Raw genomic sequence first — 16,647 nt, 5'->3', positions numbered from 1 at the left:
TCTTAATTTTACAATAACTTTCCCGGTCTTTCCAGGTAGCCCCCCAAATTTACAGACTTTCCCTGACCACCTTGATCTTCCCTGTCTTTTTTGATAATTGGAATTCGGGTTCTTTTTTTGTGTGGGAATATGGGTAAGGATGCAGTGATGTACATATTTGCAATAAAGTAAATCCTACTATAGAACACATAACACACACAATAGAATACCTAAACATAGATAACACTGGACATATTATTAAATATTGTACTAAAAATGTCTTCCCTCATTATTATTAATACCTATTGTAAATTGAGCTAATATTGTTAAATTTATCCTCAACCTTCAACTTACTGTATAAAATATCTATAGATCCATTACATATTAACTAAATAATCATTGTAAATAAAGTGTTGTTTTTCTAAGATTACAGCTAGATTGTTTATTAATGACTGATTATTTACTAGCGGCCCGTCCTGGCTTCGTTCGAGTAAAACCATAATAAATTATACACCTAAACCTTTCTCAGTAATCACACTATACATTCGTGAAAACCGTATAAAAATGGATGTAGTTTTTGAGTTTATCTCGTTCATACAGACAGATGCGACGGCGGGACTTCTTTTTATAATAAGTAAGGATAAACAGTACCGATTTCTGTTCGCTTACAGGAACTCCCAAGAAACAATAGACATTTAGGCTCAACGAGTTCCGAACGTTATTCATGAACGGGAAGGTATATTTAGGAATTGTTATGATAAAAATGAAGAAAAACACTATAATACTCACCTAAAATTGGACAAAACAACGAAATACACACAAAATATAGAACGAGTGTCGCAGGACACTTCCCGTCGGTATGGATCATTGTCATGGCGGAAGTAACCGCTTTACACATACACTACAAGCAATACTGCTATAACTAACTCATCTCACAGTTATTAATCCATTTTGTTATTGATTTACACAGCAATTACACTGAGTTTTTCTAAAAATAATCACTAAAATTACAAAGCGGGTGACACCCGAAGCCGAACAAACAATCTAACTGAAAATGTTGCCAACGTAAAAATTATAAAAAACAAATAGTTTTGATTGAGAGTTTCATTGTTTATGATAATAAAGATAAGCGCACATCGGGCTACCGCAAGAACCGCAAGAAGTCTATAACTAAAGTTCTTGTTTATCAGCAGCTGCTATTGACGAATATCATCAGGGGGGAGGGGGGTGTATGTAGTAGGTTAACACGTGTATTTATTATTTTGTCAAACACGCGATTTCAATACCAAAAATCGACGTGAAAAGATAATGTATTTAAAAAGAAATTGTTATTTGTAGGTACTAAAAATACACGTGATTTTTGATTTAGTTTTCAACCTCACGATGATAATCAAGGGGAGGAGCAGAGAAAAAAAATGCAAAAACACATCATCTAATTAATGGACGGGCCCTGTAAAATCATAGAATATATGTATAAGTCACATAATTACCATGATAAACAATGTGCGGTTATCGAAAGTTTTAAGAATGCACATAGATGTACTAAAAAGGTACCCAACAGTACTTAATAAGATTGCGCGAAAACGGTCAAGAAATATTCTCGGAAATTCTCTAGAATTTACTTCACGTTGTTCTCGTGAAATTGTTGATAGAATATCTCTTGAAAATTTACGGAAATTCTCAAGGGAGGAAATTTTTGAAAACAGAATTTATCAGCGGCAAATATTTCGCATCCGATTCCGTGTATTTTCAAAAATTACTACTAGTATCAGTGGTCGTTCACCTTAATCACAAAATGATTTTACATTTTGGCAACACTTTTTGTTTATTGACAAGTTGAATGACAGGCGGCGGGGTCTATCCGTCTATCGCAATGGCAGCTTAATTGTAGCGATTTTTATGAATTAAATGTGTTACTCGAGTTATTTTCTGTTTCTGCCGATTACCAATGTGAAAATGTGGTTAATTAATATTGTTTAGACTAGCTACACGTGTATTTCACGTGCGCATCGTTAGTTAAAAATGTATATTCAGTACACGATAGGAGCCATTTTTATTATATTTATTTTGTGCGTTCATTGTGATAATGCCGTTAATAACAATGAAGTAAAGGAAATTTATGGTGAGTAATATGTGCAGTAATATTTACTATAGCTTAACCTTTAAGTTTTGCTGGAATTAATATTGGGTCTAAGTAGGATTACGCCCGAATTGAGGGGGTGGCATGATCTGTCTAATCTGTCATCCGAAGTCTTCATCTCAACTGAAGGTGGATTCCTGGTTTTGATTCACTCTATCACGACTGTGCATTATTATTTAAAAGATGAGAATATATAAAATATATATATAAACTCTATATACAAGCCTATTTAGCCATGTCATGTTATATCAATAATTATCTGTAGGTATCTATTTATAGTAAATACATTTGTTGTAATCTTTAGTCTCATTATGACAAAAATGTAGTTTAGTGGCTTTCTATGATGGAAAAAAAAACAACACATTTCATTATTTTTACCCTATGTGGTACATCTCAATTATTATGGTTAAAGAATTTATTTATTTCCCAAAGATAGTTTTAGTTGTGAAGAGTAAGATTTTAGTCTAGTACATTTCATTGTAATTCATTCAATATTGCGAAGTCATTTTTGTAATTCTGTAAAGTTCACAATCATCAAAAACTTTTGTCATCTCATTTTCTGATCACACTATCACCTGTCTGGTGTTTGTGCCGGTGCCGGCCTAAACTAGATAATAAACAAAACATATATTCTTTGTAAATCACGTAGATTAGATATCATGATCATGAAAATAGTAATTTTTTGTATCCTATTAACTTTTCAATAGATGTATTTCTTAATTCACAAAATACATAATAGCGTTTAACAAAAGGGCAGTAGTTGTAGGCCTAATTGTAAAAAATAGTCTTCAAGTGAGATCATAAAGTAAAGATTGCAGTAAAGGTTGCAGCCTGGTGTGCAATGATTTAACTGTTAGCTTTGTAATTTAATTGTTGAAAATTATTTTCAATCAATATTTTAATACCTAATATAATTATATCTCCTGCTATTATTATAAATGTGATACTTTTGTGAGGATGTATGTGTATGTTTGTTACTATTTCACGCAAAATCTACTGAATGTTTTGTTATGTCTGTATATGTCATATGTCTGTTGTGTATGTATTTGTTATATCTGTATATAACCTGGAGTAACACAGGTTATTTTTATCCCGAAATTCCCACAGGAGCGTAGCTCTGGGGCATAGCTAGTAAAATCATCATAAAATGCATTCTAGACATAAACAAGAAGGTATTTGTAAACGCCATTGTAAAATGGATAATTGACATTAGTATTCCTTTTATAATGTAATTTATGATTTTATTTATTTAAAAAACCAGAAACACTCAAACATGAAAGTGAATGTTTCAAAATTTTTTTTTTTTTTTAAGAATTGAGCTGCCTTGTTAAAAGTTTTTCAAATGTGTGAAGTCCATTAGATGAGTCATAATGGTCACACTCATGTTAAAGTTCCTAAAGAACTTAATGTCTACCTTACGAACTACTTTATATCTGTCAGAGACCAGATATGCATAAAAAAATATTTAATAAGAGACATCCAGCTTTTATAGTAAATAAATTTATTTTGTTAAATATAAATGTTAAGTACATTTATAATTAACAAATTAAAATTATTTTGGGTGAAAAAACTTCATAAAATGTAAGTACAGTTCTGAAACAAATACTTTCCTAAAAAAATATATTTTATTCCTAATTCCTGTAAAAATATATGTATTATACAAGTTAATGCAATCTCACAAGTTAAGCTTCAGAAAATCGTTTAGCAGCTTAGTAGTTCAAGGCTGTAATTGTTTACACCAAAAGTGTAAATGACACCCACTTGACCTCAGGTAGATTAGTCACAACCTCATTGCTTCGATAGAGGTGCCAGGTGTAAAAACAATTGTCTATATTTATAAATTTACTTATACAATGCTGTTGTCTCCTAGAGATCGATTTATGGCGTGTGGTTCCCGCCTTAAAATAGGACCTCTCTATCCCATGTGATAGGCAAAAATAGGGTTAACGTCAGAAGGCGGCCGGTAGTAAAATTACAGCTCTTCTTTTTACGCAGACACTGGGCGTTGGGGCGTCACAGGCGGGAATGTAACAGGGTTCAACTATCAGATGAGAATGTTAAATGACTCAGTCAAAAGGGATTTATCTAAATGTGTCCTTCTCAGTCTGTACCAATTTTATAGTACATATTGTAGTTATATTGTTTTAACAATTTTGAGAAACATCAATAAAATAGTATACATACCTAATTATTTACAATCTTATTGATCTTTCTGATTTCGTCTGCTAATTGAGTTAGATTTAATTGGTGACTACTTAAAAAACTGTAAATCAAATACCTATGTGTCCAAGGGCCAAGGACATGAATTATTTATGCAATAACACATGCTAGACCATCATAGCACAGACCATAGTGGTCAAGGCTACCTTAATAAGGATAATTGACGCCCGTCGCACGGTACTAATCTAGAGACAATTATATTTTGTCATGACCATTTTCTAAAATTTTTAAGACCCAATATTACATAATAATAATGAATTTAAAGTACAATAAAAAAAACCTTCAATTTCAAATCAAATTCTAGATTAGAAGAATAAAATATTCTATGATATTAGAAGCTAGAAAATATCATTGTTATCGTTATTAAAAATATATTATTACATGGCGAAAGTTTCGGTTTCCGCCAAAAATCACGATTAGTGTAGTTTCGGTCGGACATTTTATTTTAACGAAAGTAATGTCTATAAACCTGTAATATAAACATTTACTTAGGTACATCAAAATGTCCAAAAAGTGCTGACAATAAACAAAATCTCATGATAGTGCTCTAGTTAAATCGCGAAGCACCGAAAATATGACGGGCACATCAACTTTCTCTAAAAAAGCTTCAAGTTTTGGGTCGCGAACGCACCAAATGCAGAGTGCACCATTGTCGGCGGCCGTTGACCTCTTGCACAACCATTGTTTTACTTTACAGAGTTTAAACCAATTATGTTTGTTGTCATAATTAGTTACGTTTTCTAATGGCCGCTATTGTCGGTTAGTGTTTAGGCGGATAAAATGTGTCAGTAAAACCGTTGACGCAATATGGAGGTGTTATAGGTACCTAATTGGGTGTTTCATATCGCGGATTCTGGGCTCCACACCGCAAATGTATCTCATTTTTAATGAAGTTTAGCCTACAGTCTAAATAGAGTAGAAAGCGGATTTTTAGCGAGCTCCATTTTTTTGCCATGGCCAGTGTTGCCAGCCAAAGCGCCCTCACTTTTTCAACTCTTTACAGACAAACAGTATGTAACACACACAAAGGAATTATCCTTTCACAACCCCAATTTATTAATTGATTTTATATGAGTATAGATATAGTTACAATTAATCGTTCATGGAATTCGGTTATGTTAACAAACATCCATATTCTTACTACATTAGTTAGTAGGAAGATAAAATCAATCGATAATTTCTAATTGCTAATTAAATGATTGAGATTGTTTTGTTATAATAAATAATTAGTTTGTAAACATCGTCAAAACTCTTATTTGATTACGAGGAAGCATGTTTCGCGCATATCTTGTAGAGAGTATGTATCTATGTGATTCCTGTTTATATATTACTAGCATTTGCCGCCCTTGTATGTCCATACTTCAAACTACATGTAGTTATGCAAAATTTCAAGAATATTGGTTGAGTAGATAGAGCGTAAAGAGGTAACAAACAAACTTACTTTCGCATTAAACCCATCGAAAATTACTGCATAATACATTGTCTCCCCCGGCTTCGCTCGCATGGGAATATCGGGATAAAAATTACCTTATGTCACTCAGGAATAATGTAGCTGCCTCTCTGTGTCTTTTCTGTGCTCGCCCCGAAGCAAGATTTGGCTATAATTTTACTACCGCCTGCCTGGCGTCAACACACTTTGGGAATGCTGTTGTTTCCCTTCAGCTTGTAAAGCTGTGTTTCTTAATCGATAGTCACGGGAGGATGTGGTGTGGAGTGGTCATATTGTAATAATATTCCATAATGTAGCTTCTTACTGGTGAATTAAGTTCAGTAGTTCCGAAGACCGTACATACTAACTCTTACATAGTAGGAATGTTATGTAAATTACCATATTCCTTACCGTCGCTTAACCGATAAAAAATTGGAATAAAGTGAGGAGTTTGAGAATGCACTCTGAACTCTGGAATGTGTCTGTCTGGAATAAGACGGCAGCGACGGTCCCAGGTTCGATATGTAAATTGATTCGGTCAATCGAGTGTTCCGCAATCGGTCTTTCCGGCATTTATCCACTCTTGCTTAGCTTTCGTACACGGATTTGATTGTCTCAACTTCGATGCGAGATAAAATGCTCCATTGCATCCTCTTTCATCTCCGCACGTTTCATTCGGGGCTGTCATGCTGCGAAGCCCGGGGTCAGTTTAAAAAGTAACCGTAAAATTTTGGAGATGACTGTAGAGGCGTCAACCCTCTTTGGGATTGCCATTGTTTCCTATCAGCGCCTTATGGGTGGATAAATGTATTGCGATGAAATTCAATGTACGGGTAGAGTGAAACTTGGAATGGTACCTACATGGGGTAAATTTTTTAACTCCAAATTCCACAGCTCTGACCCGCGACACGGGCTTCCATCCAAAACATTCTTACAAAGTTTCACTTTTATATATATTAGTATGATTTTTGACATAATTGCAGTGACGATAGAAATAGAAGAAACTTGAATATGATGGTCCATTTAACTCGCAGAATCTTTAGCGAGATGCGTGTGCGCAGATACAATCGAACCATTGACATAATAAAACTAGATTTGGCATTGTAATGCTTGAAAATAGGTGACAAATACTGCACACTGGCATGAAATGCTATCCTTTTCGATATAATGTGAATACAATTTGATTAAATATCACGTCTTTTCTTTATTCCTCACGGGGTAGACAGAGCCGATACACACGAAACCTAAAGGTTACGCTTAATTGGTCAGCTTGTTTATTGTTGGATGAGTTTCTGAAATAGTGAAAGATTACCTTGTAGGGATAGAGAGAGTGAGGAGACATTCTATCTCGTCAGTTTTCTTTGTCTTTGGAGTATCTAGTGTTTAGTATATCGACGCAATGAACGCAACCGAGTGTCAATGACAGTATCAATTATCATTTGTACGATATTATCGTACAAAGGAAAAACTGAATCAATCGTAGATTGTTTTGTTCGTGTGTCTATTGACTGTTTAAATCAGTCAGAGGCCGGTAAGATAAAACAATTATCCAATTGTTATACAACTAGTGAATATTATACACCTAGTGAAATCAGATGCTTTTATGTAAATATCAGAGTAATAGTTTAAATTGAACTTTAAGAGAGACTTAATATGGACCTTCCTTAGTCAGTCCAACGTCATTTTTGCGTCCACGGATAGTAGTCCGATGGCTCCCGGAAATTTTCCGGGATATTCCGCGAGGCAGAAATCATCGGATATCTCAAGACTTTTGTATGAACACTAGTATCGTAAGTTATATTAATGAAATCCTTATGAAATAAGCCATCAGACTGTATATATTTTACTAGAAATGTATTGTGTATTGTATTAAATATTATGAGTTGAAAATACGACTTACGAAATTAGCACAATCTTAGATCACAATTAATAAGAAGGAATAGTAGCGCACAGTATGGCCACTCCCTATTCCCTTAAAATGACATCGTTCACATTCAGTCAGTATAAAGTTGCCCGCTAAGAACTCTCTGGGATTATGACGCCAACCCTGGCGTGTTATCTCACTCACACAATTTCTTGGTACGCGTTGACCTTCACGAAAAATTCATTTGTTTCATACATTTTGTCGGTAGTGTCTAGTAAAAATGTATGACCTGTGATAATACTAGTAAATATGTCTGAAATACATGTTTTCGGTTTTCTGGGCCAAAAAACGGTCTTTATGATAAAGCGTATCGAGTGCAATCTGTCTCTGTAATTAATCGATATATCGATATGTAGAACATGACACGACAAAAAAATATGACGAAGACACAGATTTTTTGAACCAATAATTTAATCATTAGATCAATTAAAATTGGCGTGTGAGTATGATTTGTGTTACTAACCGTAGGTAAGATCTCATTATTACTAACAAAGTGGACTGGTATAATAAATGAATTTATTTTTGAAAAAAATCTGGAATCGTGCGGGATTTGAACTCGCGCCCCTGTCTATCCGGGACAGTGCTCTTGATACACAGGGGCGCGAGTTCAATTCCCGCTCGAATCCAGAAATTTTTCATCTAATTATTTTCAAAAACGTAATTTAGATTGCCTGTTACACCAAAATCAAAATAACAAATTGTATACAACGATATTTTATGATAATAATAAAATCAACGACCTTGCGTATCTTATCGATAAAATATGATCGATTATGAATGTGTTTTTTCATTGTGACGTGGGAAAATTTATTATTTAAACTATTTTTATCACCTTATCGATATCGACATTGGAAATGTTACGCAAATTGTTTTTAAATTAACACGAATTATATGTAGTTGCAATGGTTGATTTTGTTTACTACTTCAACCAAAACATCAGAATCAGACAAAGCACATCTCATGGTCTTTCTTTATTCTCCCAAGCAAGATAATTAATAGCTTAAAATAATTTTCAAAAATTAAGTTTCTTCTCATAGACATTGACACAATATTCCAATAATAAACCTGCTCTCTCTCCATGTCTCTCGTCTTAGCGGTTCCCAGTTTCTTCCTGAGCCGTTAAGAGGCAACTTAGAACTGAGCTTTAAAGCATCCTTTGAAGACATACTTTACATTGACAAGACGAGGGCTGACTGTGAACTGCAGAGATCTGAGAGCGAGTTTCAATGGACGTCATCTACCCAGGTGGGAGACTGACTGACCTTAAAGCCTTTAAATTATACAAATATTTATTTTTTGTTACAGTACCGTCCGCACCGCATAATCTCGTGGCTTACATGGTGACCTCCAATGAGATTCTACTGTCGTGGGCCCCGCCCGTGACCTACACCATAGTTCTGTATTCCAGCCCAGAAACCACTCCCACTACCACCACACCATCACCAAAACAAGAACCCCAAGCCGACGAACCAGTCAATGACGTCATCGGCGACACAGATTCAATAACACCAGAGAAACTTAAAGAAGACTATTCATCATATTGGATCAATGAAAAGAAACGTTTGAATGACGAATACCCACCAGACTTAATTGACGGTTATCGGAGCAAGAGGGAAATCAGATCTCATAGACACAGAAAGAGACGGCAAGATGCCAATAATACAGACAAAAATCTCGGACAGGAAGAGTATATAGAGGAGACGCATTCTATATTTAACTATCCTATTGAAGTGGTGAAGAAATCTGGTATGCAGTTTAAAGATGCGACGCAATATGCTTATGTATTGTATTACGAGCGAGGAGTATCAAGGTTCGATACAGTGAATGTGTCTGGGGTGCCAACGTCAGACCAGGTGAAGAGGCAGAATGTGTTTTCGAGTGACTTGGGCATGGAGGGGTACTCCAGGTCGATCAGGAATTTGACGTTGTTGAATAAAGCTGGCAAAGTGACCAAAGTTGTCGGCTTCCGGTTAAAGAATCTAAGTAAGTGGTTTGTTTAAGAAAAATATTTCCATAGTTGCTATTGAGTTAAAGTACGGAAATTCGAAAGATTCCATATTAATAAGGACATACAGGGTGGCTTTTTAGCACCAGTCATCACAATATCAGAAAAATGTGATTGTCTATCGAGACATCGTTTTCTTTGTATATGGGTAAAACCGTCTCTAAATACTAGTCGAGGACGACTGACGTAAATCGGTTTTGAATAACATAAGGAAAATAATTAATATTGTTTAATTATAAAGTTCTTCATTAGTAATGCGGTCTTCATGGCCCGAGGGTTATTTCCTTGAATTGTGATATAAATAAAAAGGTAAACAAGTTTTTTTTTATGTCGAGATTTGTTTAAAGATGAATTAAAAAAATATATTGTTCGTAAAACAGTTATGACATATTTTATTACTTTATGATGCCATTGTTACCAGTACATAATGTTTTGCATCTATCCTTGTTTTGTTGAAATATGTGTTAATCTTGATAAAGCTTATAAAGCGACTTAGTGCGTGGCTATTACTTGGATTGGTTGCCGTCATGATTTTATAAAGTTTAATTATTATTTCTCAATTTGATTTTAACTTTACAACACGCGGTAAGTCTTTTGTTCCATTGTTAATAATGATGTATTTTGTCAGCTTGATTTATTTGCACTTGTCTTGTGTAAATCTTACTGTTTTCCTTTTGGAATTATATGTTAAATCGACGCTATCGTTTTTAGACTTGTTTATAGCTGGATAGTACACTGCTAGCAGCCATAACAATTACGAACAACAATTAATAATTAACAGGTCAACTACTTTTGTGTCTCGCCGTCCGCTTAAGAGTTCAATACCTTTGGTTCACCACTGTTTTTCACAACTGGTTACAAAAAATGCAAATTTCATTCACTGTTTCAAGACTAGTTATCGAAAAGGACCATTTTATCCTTATTCATGTTAAATCGGCATCTGTAGACATATTTTTCATTAACAAGGCTAATATTGTTGTATATTGTTTTTTTTAATCTTTTATTATCAAACAAAAAAATCCTTACATAGTTAGCATTCCGGTATTTGCTATCAATGTAATATATATCTACAATCAAATACCAAGAAAACTAGATGATATACCATACAACTTTCCCGCCCAATCCGGCTAATATCATACAAAGTGACAGATTATTAGGGACAAAAGATTTCAGCGCTTTGTCTCGTTTCTTCTCATGTACTTATAATACGCACATATTTACCTTGTACTAGATATTGCCCGGGGCTTCGTTTCCGTGGGAATTTTGAAATATTGGATAATGTACCTTTCTAATGGTGAATAATTTTAAATAGGTAAATAATTTTTGAAATCGGTTCGGTAGTTTCGGAGATTAGCCGCCTCAAACATACGAACTCCCAAACGCTTACCACTTTATAATATATATAGTATAGAGTATAGATGAGCGAAATGGAAGATATAACTGGGTCTAGCTGTCTCTGTCTACGTTTACAAAGAAGGCCTTAAAAAGCTAAACATATTTTTTCAGAACCGTTCACACCGTACAAGATCTGGGTGCGGGCGTTCTTCAACACGGATGGGGTGCCGTCCGACCTCCATGCCCGCCTCAGCAACAAATCGGATCCTCTCTACGTACTGACGGATGTGGTTCCACCATCAGCGCCTAACATCTTGGACATTAAGTGTGATTCAGAGAGACGTGAGTGCACTTCATTCAATTTCCTTTGTATACGATGCGGTGGTGATCCTGTGATTGTAAAGGTCCCAGGTTCGAATTCTACTCGTGCCATATTAGTTTGTATATCAATCAAACTTGTGTTTAGTTAGTTTTCATAGACCCCTTACTTCCGGTGAATGAAATCATTTACGACCTCGTCGGCGCAGTGGTAAAGTGCTTGCCTCTGAACCGAGAGGTCCCGGGTTCGATCCCCGGTCGCGTCATGATGGAAAATGATCTTTTTCTGATTGACTTGGGTCTTGGATGTGTATCTATATATGTATTTGTTATAAAATATAGTATCGTTGAGTTAGTATCCCATAACACTACAAGTCTCGAACTTACTTTGGGCCTAGCTCAATCTGTGTGATTTGTTCTAATATATTTAATTATTTATCGTGAGGAAACCTCCAGACTGATTGACAGTTTAGCTTGCTAGTGTGTGCGACTGCTCGCCACTAGATGGCGGTAGTTTGTCGTAAAACTTCATGTCATATGCCTTGGGCGACTTGAATAAAATATGACACCAGTGTTAGCAATAACACACTCGTAAGACTCACTACCCAAAGATTGACTGGAAGAGGTTGCTTAGCAATAAGCCCGCCATTGGTCCATATGTATATGTTATTCTATTATTTTATACTGACTGTTTTATGGGCAATAAATGTATTTTACATCTCTCATATTCGGTAAGTAGGTCCTTATTACCCCCAAATGGGGCTTGTAAATGACTAATTAGCGCTCTAGGGTAATAATGTAGCTAGAAAAGCCCTAGGGCGGTAAGTAATTAAAAAAAAACACTTCACTCTTTCAAAAAGTTCGCGTACATCTAACCATCATACTAGCAATAGACATCATGCATTCAGCCAATGACCAAGGAGGTGGCTTCGCTATTCAGCCTTGTCTTCGTATAAATATATAAGTTATCAATTTTAAATAGGTTTCGAACGGCGAAGTTCAATTTCGTTCTTGAAAAAAAAATAAAAAATTCCTTACTTGGTTCTTTTTAATGAAAAAAGGCGGGAATAGAAAACTTTTACTTATTAAATATTATTTGTTTTTGGGATTTTTTTTATAATTACGTTTTTTTTTCTACTTACCTCACAATCGAGATGTAAAACAGAGTAATTAAATTGTACTTATGCTTACACCCGAGCTAACTACTCTGCTCGAACTATAGGCGCCCTCGCTACGCCCGTGCGCCTAAATATCTCGAGCTGCAATTGATGCCTTACAGACCTTGGCTACTAGTCTACTATTGTATTGTATTGTACAAGAAAGACTTGTGTACGTTAATAAATAAATATATTTAGTAGTAAAAGCTTCATTCTATTTGACAGGTAAACTGTACCTCCAATGGCGGCAGCCGGCTGAATACAACAACTCCTTGGACCAATACGTGGTGACCGTTAGGAAGATCCCCGACCTTCAACCCAGGACCAGACTGACGTTACCCACCAGCAAGAATGACATTGAGACAACTATGAGTGTGGTATGTATACTATGTACAGTCAACAGCACATCAAGTTACCCTGCATGAACCTCTATGGCGCAGTAATAGCGGCGAGTTTGCAATGAATTTGTGTTGGTTGAAGATCTGTAACATATTTTTAAAACAATCATGTTATAAATTATGGCGACATTGAACATAGTCATGTTCAATGTCAATTCCAAATTCCATCTAAATCGGCCTAGCGGGTTAGCGGTGAAAGCGTGACAGACGGGTATTTATATAAACACTAGCACCCTTTCCCGGCTTTGCTCGGGTTAAAACAAAAATACACCAAAATCTTACTTAGGAATCACATTATCTATTGGTCAAGACCATACGAAAATCCGTCCGGTAGGTTTTGAGTTTATCGCATTCATACAGACAGACGCGGCTGTGGGACTTCTATTTATCATATCTAAGGTTTTATTGTATTTAGTATGGATAGATATGGATAGTATGGAAATTCTCTGGGGTTGTTATTAAAAGGCTGAATAATTGTTGTTTGTCTATCAGGAAGTGGACACTTTGAACAACACCAGTTACGAAGTGAAGATGTACGCTGTTACTAAGTCTGTTGCGAGGCTCAATGCTGTCATTAACGGATCTGAATCTCCGCCTAAGGTGAGAACTATTTGATAAGCGCTCTGAGACTGAGAGCTATTCAACTGAAATGTTTTAACAAAAATCTGGTAAGCAAGGGACTTACACTTTTTAACTAATAGATGTTGCCCGGGGCTTCGCTCCCGTAGGAATTTTGAGATAGAATAGAATAGAAATGAGTTTATTCAAAAAACTACAGACACACATATTAACCAAAAAATTAAATTAAGATAAAAAAAAAACAAAATGTGGGTAAGTACAAAAAGTGATTATGGGTGTGTGTGCTGCAATAATCTAAACAGGTGTCACAACTCAGTGATGTTATTACTCTAGGAGCTCTAGGAGCACTGATTTTCAGTTGGAGCCTTTACTACTAAGTAGGTGCGCTGGTGCGAAACATGAGTGCAGTAATATAGTGCTAAAATATGTACCTAGTGAAATAAAATATAGCGAGATCCTATAGCAATCATGGATAGTGTACCTTTCTAATGGTGAAATAATTTTCGAAATCGGTTCGGTAGTTTCGGAGATTACCCGCCTCAAACACACAAAGTCACAAACTCACAAACGCTTACGTCTTTATAATAATAGTATAGATTAGTATTAGTATGGATATGACTATTTCTGTTTGCTTTAGTTCTGATTTTGGTACTATGGTCGTCTGCATGGGTACCTCCGTCTCTCTCTCTCTTTCTCTCATCTATTTCAGTCACCAAACAGCAGTGGCATTCTTGTGTTCCGATTTGAAGGGTGAGAGAGGCAGAGTAATTATAAAGTAGTAAGGTACTCCGGCAAAAGATTCTAAGGCACAAAGTCGTAGTATTTTTTAACTTTGTGATTTTTTCACTCGTATTACAGTAAAAGAAAGAAAGTGATGGAAAGAAAGGAAAGTTTATTTTTGTTTGCAAGTGATGTAGTTACCACTGTGGGACGTCAGTGGTTGATTGTGATGTACAGTTTCATGTGGGGTGGAAATCTCATCGATTTCATGTTTCTTTGAAAAGACAATTATACCCGATGTAAATTTCTCAAGCGGACATATCTCCCCAGGTGGTGTCAAGCGAATGGTGTTCCACTCATCCAGAAGCGATGTCTCCTCCCAGCGAATCGACGAGGACGGGTGGAGTTAGCACGGCCGCTTTGTTGGCCGTCGCTCTAATACCGATACTGGCCGCTTTGCTTCTGGCGCTAGTGTACTGGAGGTGAGCCACTCGTCATCTGTATTCTTTTTGTTGATTGAGGTCTTTGGAGAAAAGGCTGCGGTTAAGTTTATTGCGCCACTTCTTTTTCACCTGCGCTTTGGAAGTCGGCAGTAGACTTTATTTTAAGTAAATTTTTGACGTGAATAAGTTATGTATATCATTCTAAGTTAAATAAAGAATTTTGAATTTTCAACATGGAAGAGTTATGTATAAAGACTTAAAGAGAATGTATCGTGTTATGTTGAGACCTTAAATGTTAAGCCGAATGCTCCATCGACAAGAGCATAGCTCTTACATAAGATGAAGACGTTTTATGGCTGTATCGTAGGCAAAAAAAAAATTCTAAACAAAAAAAATCTTTTTTAAATATTTGACATGTGTTCTGTAAAATGAAATGACAGGTGTAATTGTCCTAGATGTAGGTCCCGGCTGAGCAAGTGTATCAGCGCTGCGTACAACTACTTGGAGGAGGGGGGAGAGAGGGCTGCGCGTGCGCCGCTCAACGCTTACAAGAAACCCGGTGAGAAGAGTTTATTTTAGCCTTATGTGTACTTTTCTTATAAATTATGTACAAAGTGGCAATTAGTAGTAATTTTAGCGAGATTGATGTCCACTTTCAGTCATTCTTTTTAGTAATTATATAATTGACGACCTCGGTGGCGCAGCGGTAAAGTTCTTGCCACTGAACCGAGAGGTCCCGGGTTCGATCCCCGGTCGGGTCATGATGGAAAATGATCTTTTTCTGATTGGCCCGGGTCTTGGATGTCTATTTATATATGTATCTATTTATAAAATATAGTATCGTTGAGTTAGTATCCCATAACACAAGTCTCGAACTTACTTTGGGGCTAGCTCAATCTGTGTGATTTGTCCTAATATATTTATTTATTTTATTTTTAATTACTAGGTGCGCCCCAGGGCTTCGCTCCCGTGGGAATTTCGGAATAAAAATTTCCCTATGTGTTATTCCAGGTTATATTCTACCCGTGTACCAAATTTCATAATAATCTGTCCCGTAGATTTTGCGTGAAGGAGTAACAAACATTCACACACACACATACATCCTCACAACTTTCGCATTTATAATATTAGTAGGATAATTATGTAATTCTCGGATGGGTTGAAAGAATTATCACGAAATATATGTTATGATAACAATGTATTACTTTATGAACAAAGAAGTTACGAATGTGCGACTTGAACGCGATCTTAAAACACATCCTAACTAATATTATAAATAAAAAAAATTGTTACCACTTCACCCATTATCTACTCAACCGCAGCTAGTAATGAATAATTTTGTCCTTGGGCAGTGTCAAACTGCTCCCCGCTGCGCGCGGCGAGCGCGGGACAGACGGGACAGACGGGACAGGCGAACGAGGCGGAGCCGGCGACCTCGCCCGCGCCGCCGCCGCGCATGCTGACCCCGCACCACCCCGCTGTCGCCGCCAGGGAGTTCCCCCACCACGTCGCCGCTCTACACGCCGACGGTGACATCGGCTTCAGGTATATGTTATACAAAAAACAACGTGTTGCACTCCGGGAGTGCCGGCAGAAGTGAACACTTGAATATTAACGTTGTGCATTTTTGACGTCTTACGAGTTTTCGATCAGTGTCACGTGTCCTGAGGCGAGTTTAACATTTTTTTACTCATCACAAAAAGTGCACAACGCCGGTAAAGAAGTTTTCACTTCAAAAAAATCTTTATTTAACGCCACAATTTTTCTAGAACAGTGTTCCTAAATATAATTAATACATGTATTATCATGAATACAAAATAAGATTGTGAGACACTGGTGTCTGAATTGAGCAGAGCCTGTATCTCAGAACACCAGCCTCTCCCCACTAGGAGTACAACTAACACTTGTCTACTCTACAATACAAACCGTAACATTAAAAATAAAGAAATACTTGTTCTTCATAGTCGTATTTCACATTACGTCGTGGAATGAAACACACA

The 16,647-nt window shown here is 36.2% G+C and overlaps 2 protein-coding genes across 8 annotated transcripts in view; one reads left to right on the top strand and one right to left on the bottom strand.

Moving 5' to 3' along the window:
• The window catches only part of Ptp69D (Protein tyrosine phosphatase 69D), a 35,113-nt gene extending 34,085 nt beyond the window's left edge, over positions 1-1,028 (bottom strand). For all 5 annotated transcript variants that reach the window (XM_053762869.1, XM_053762867.1, XM_053762870.1 and 2 more), the window contains exon 1: positions 769-1,028. In XM_053762869.1, coding sequence (XP_053618844.1) covers positions 769-877 — 109 coding nt within the window. In that variant the 5' untranslated portion in view covers positions 878-1,028. The remainder of the gene's footprint in view (positions 1-768) is intronic.
• A 789-nt stretch (positions 1,029-1,817) lies between these two features.
• LOC128680080 (uncharacterized) overlaps positions 1,818-16,647 on the top strand; it is a 33,275-nt gene continuing 18,445 nt past the window's right edge. For 2 of the 3 annotated variants that reach the window (XM_053762830.2, XM_053762833.2), the window contains exons 1-8: positions 1,818-2,101; positions 8,998-9,675; positions 11,204-11,374; positions 12,733-12,884; positions 13,398-13,505; positions 14,535-14,686; positions 15,103-15,206; positions 16,000-16,192. In XM_053762830.2, the coding sequence (XP_053618805.1) occupies positions 2,002-2,101; positions 8,998-9,675; positions 11,204-11,374; positions 12,733-12,884; positions 13,398-13,505; positions 14,535-14,686; positions 15,103-15,206; positions 16,000-16,192 (1,658 nt within the window). In that variant the 5' untranslated portion in view covers positions 1,818-2,001. The remainder of the gene's footprint in view (positions 2,102-8,997; positions 9,676-11,203; positions 11,375-12,732; positions 12,885-13,397; positions 13,506-14,534; positions 14,687-15,102; positions 15,207-15,999; positions 16,193-16,647) is intronic. The other variant, XM_053762832.2, reaches the window with a different exon arrangement.

Source organism: Plodia interpunctella, chromosome 23 (genome assembly GCF_027563975.2).
Source record: "Plodia interpunctella isolate USDA-ARS_2022_Savannah chromosome 23, ilPloInte3.2, whole genome shotgun sequence".
Classification (NCBI taxonomy): Eukaryota; Metazoa; Arthropoda; class Insecta; order Lepidoptera; family Pyralidae; genus Plodia; species Plodia interpunctella.
This window is presented reverse-complemented; position numbering and strand designations above follow the sequence as displayed.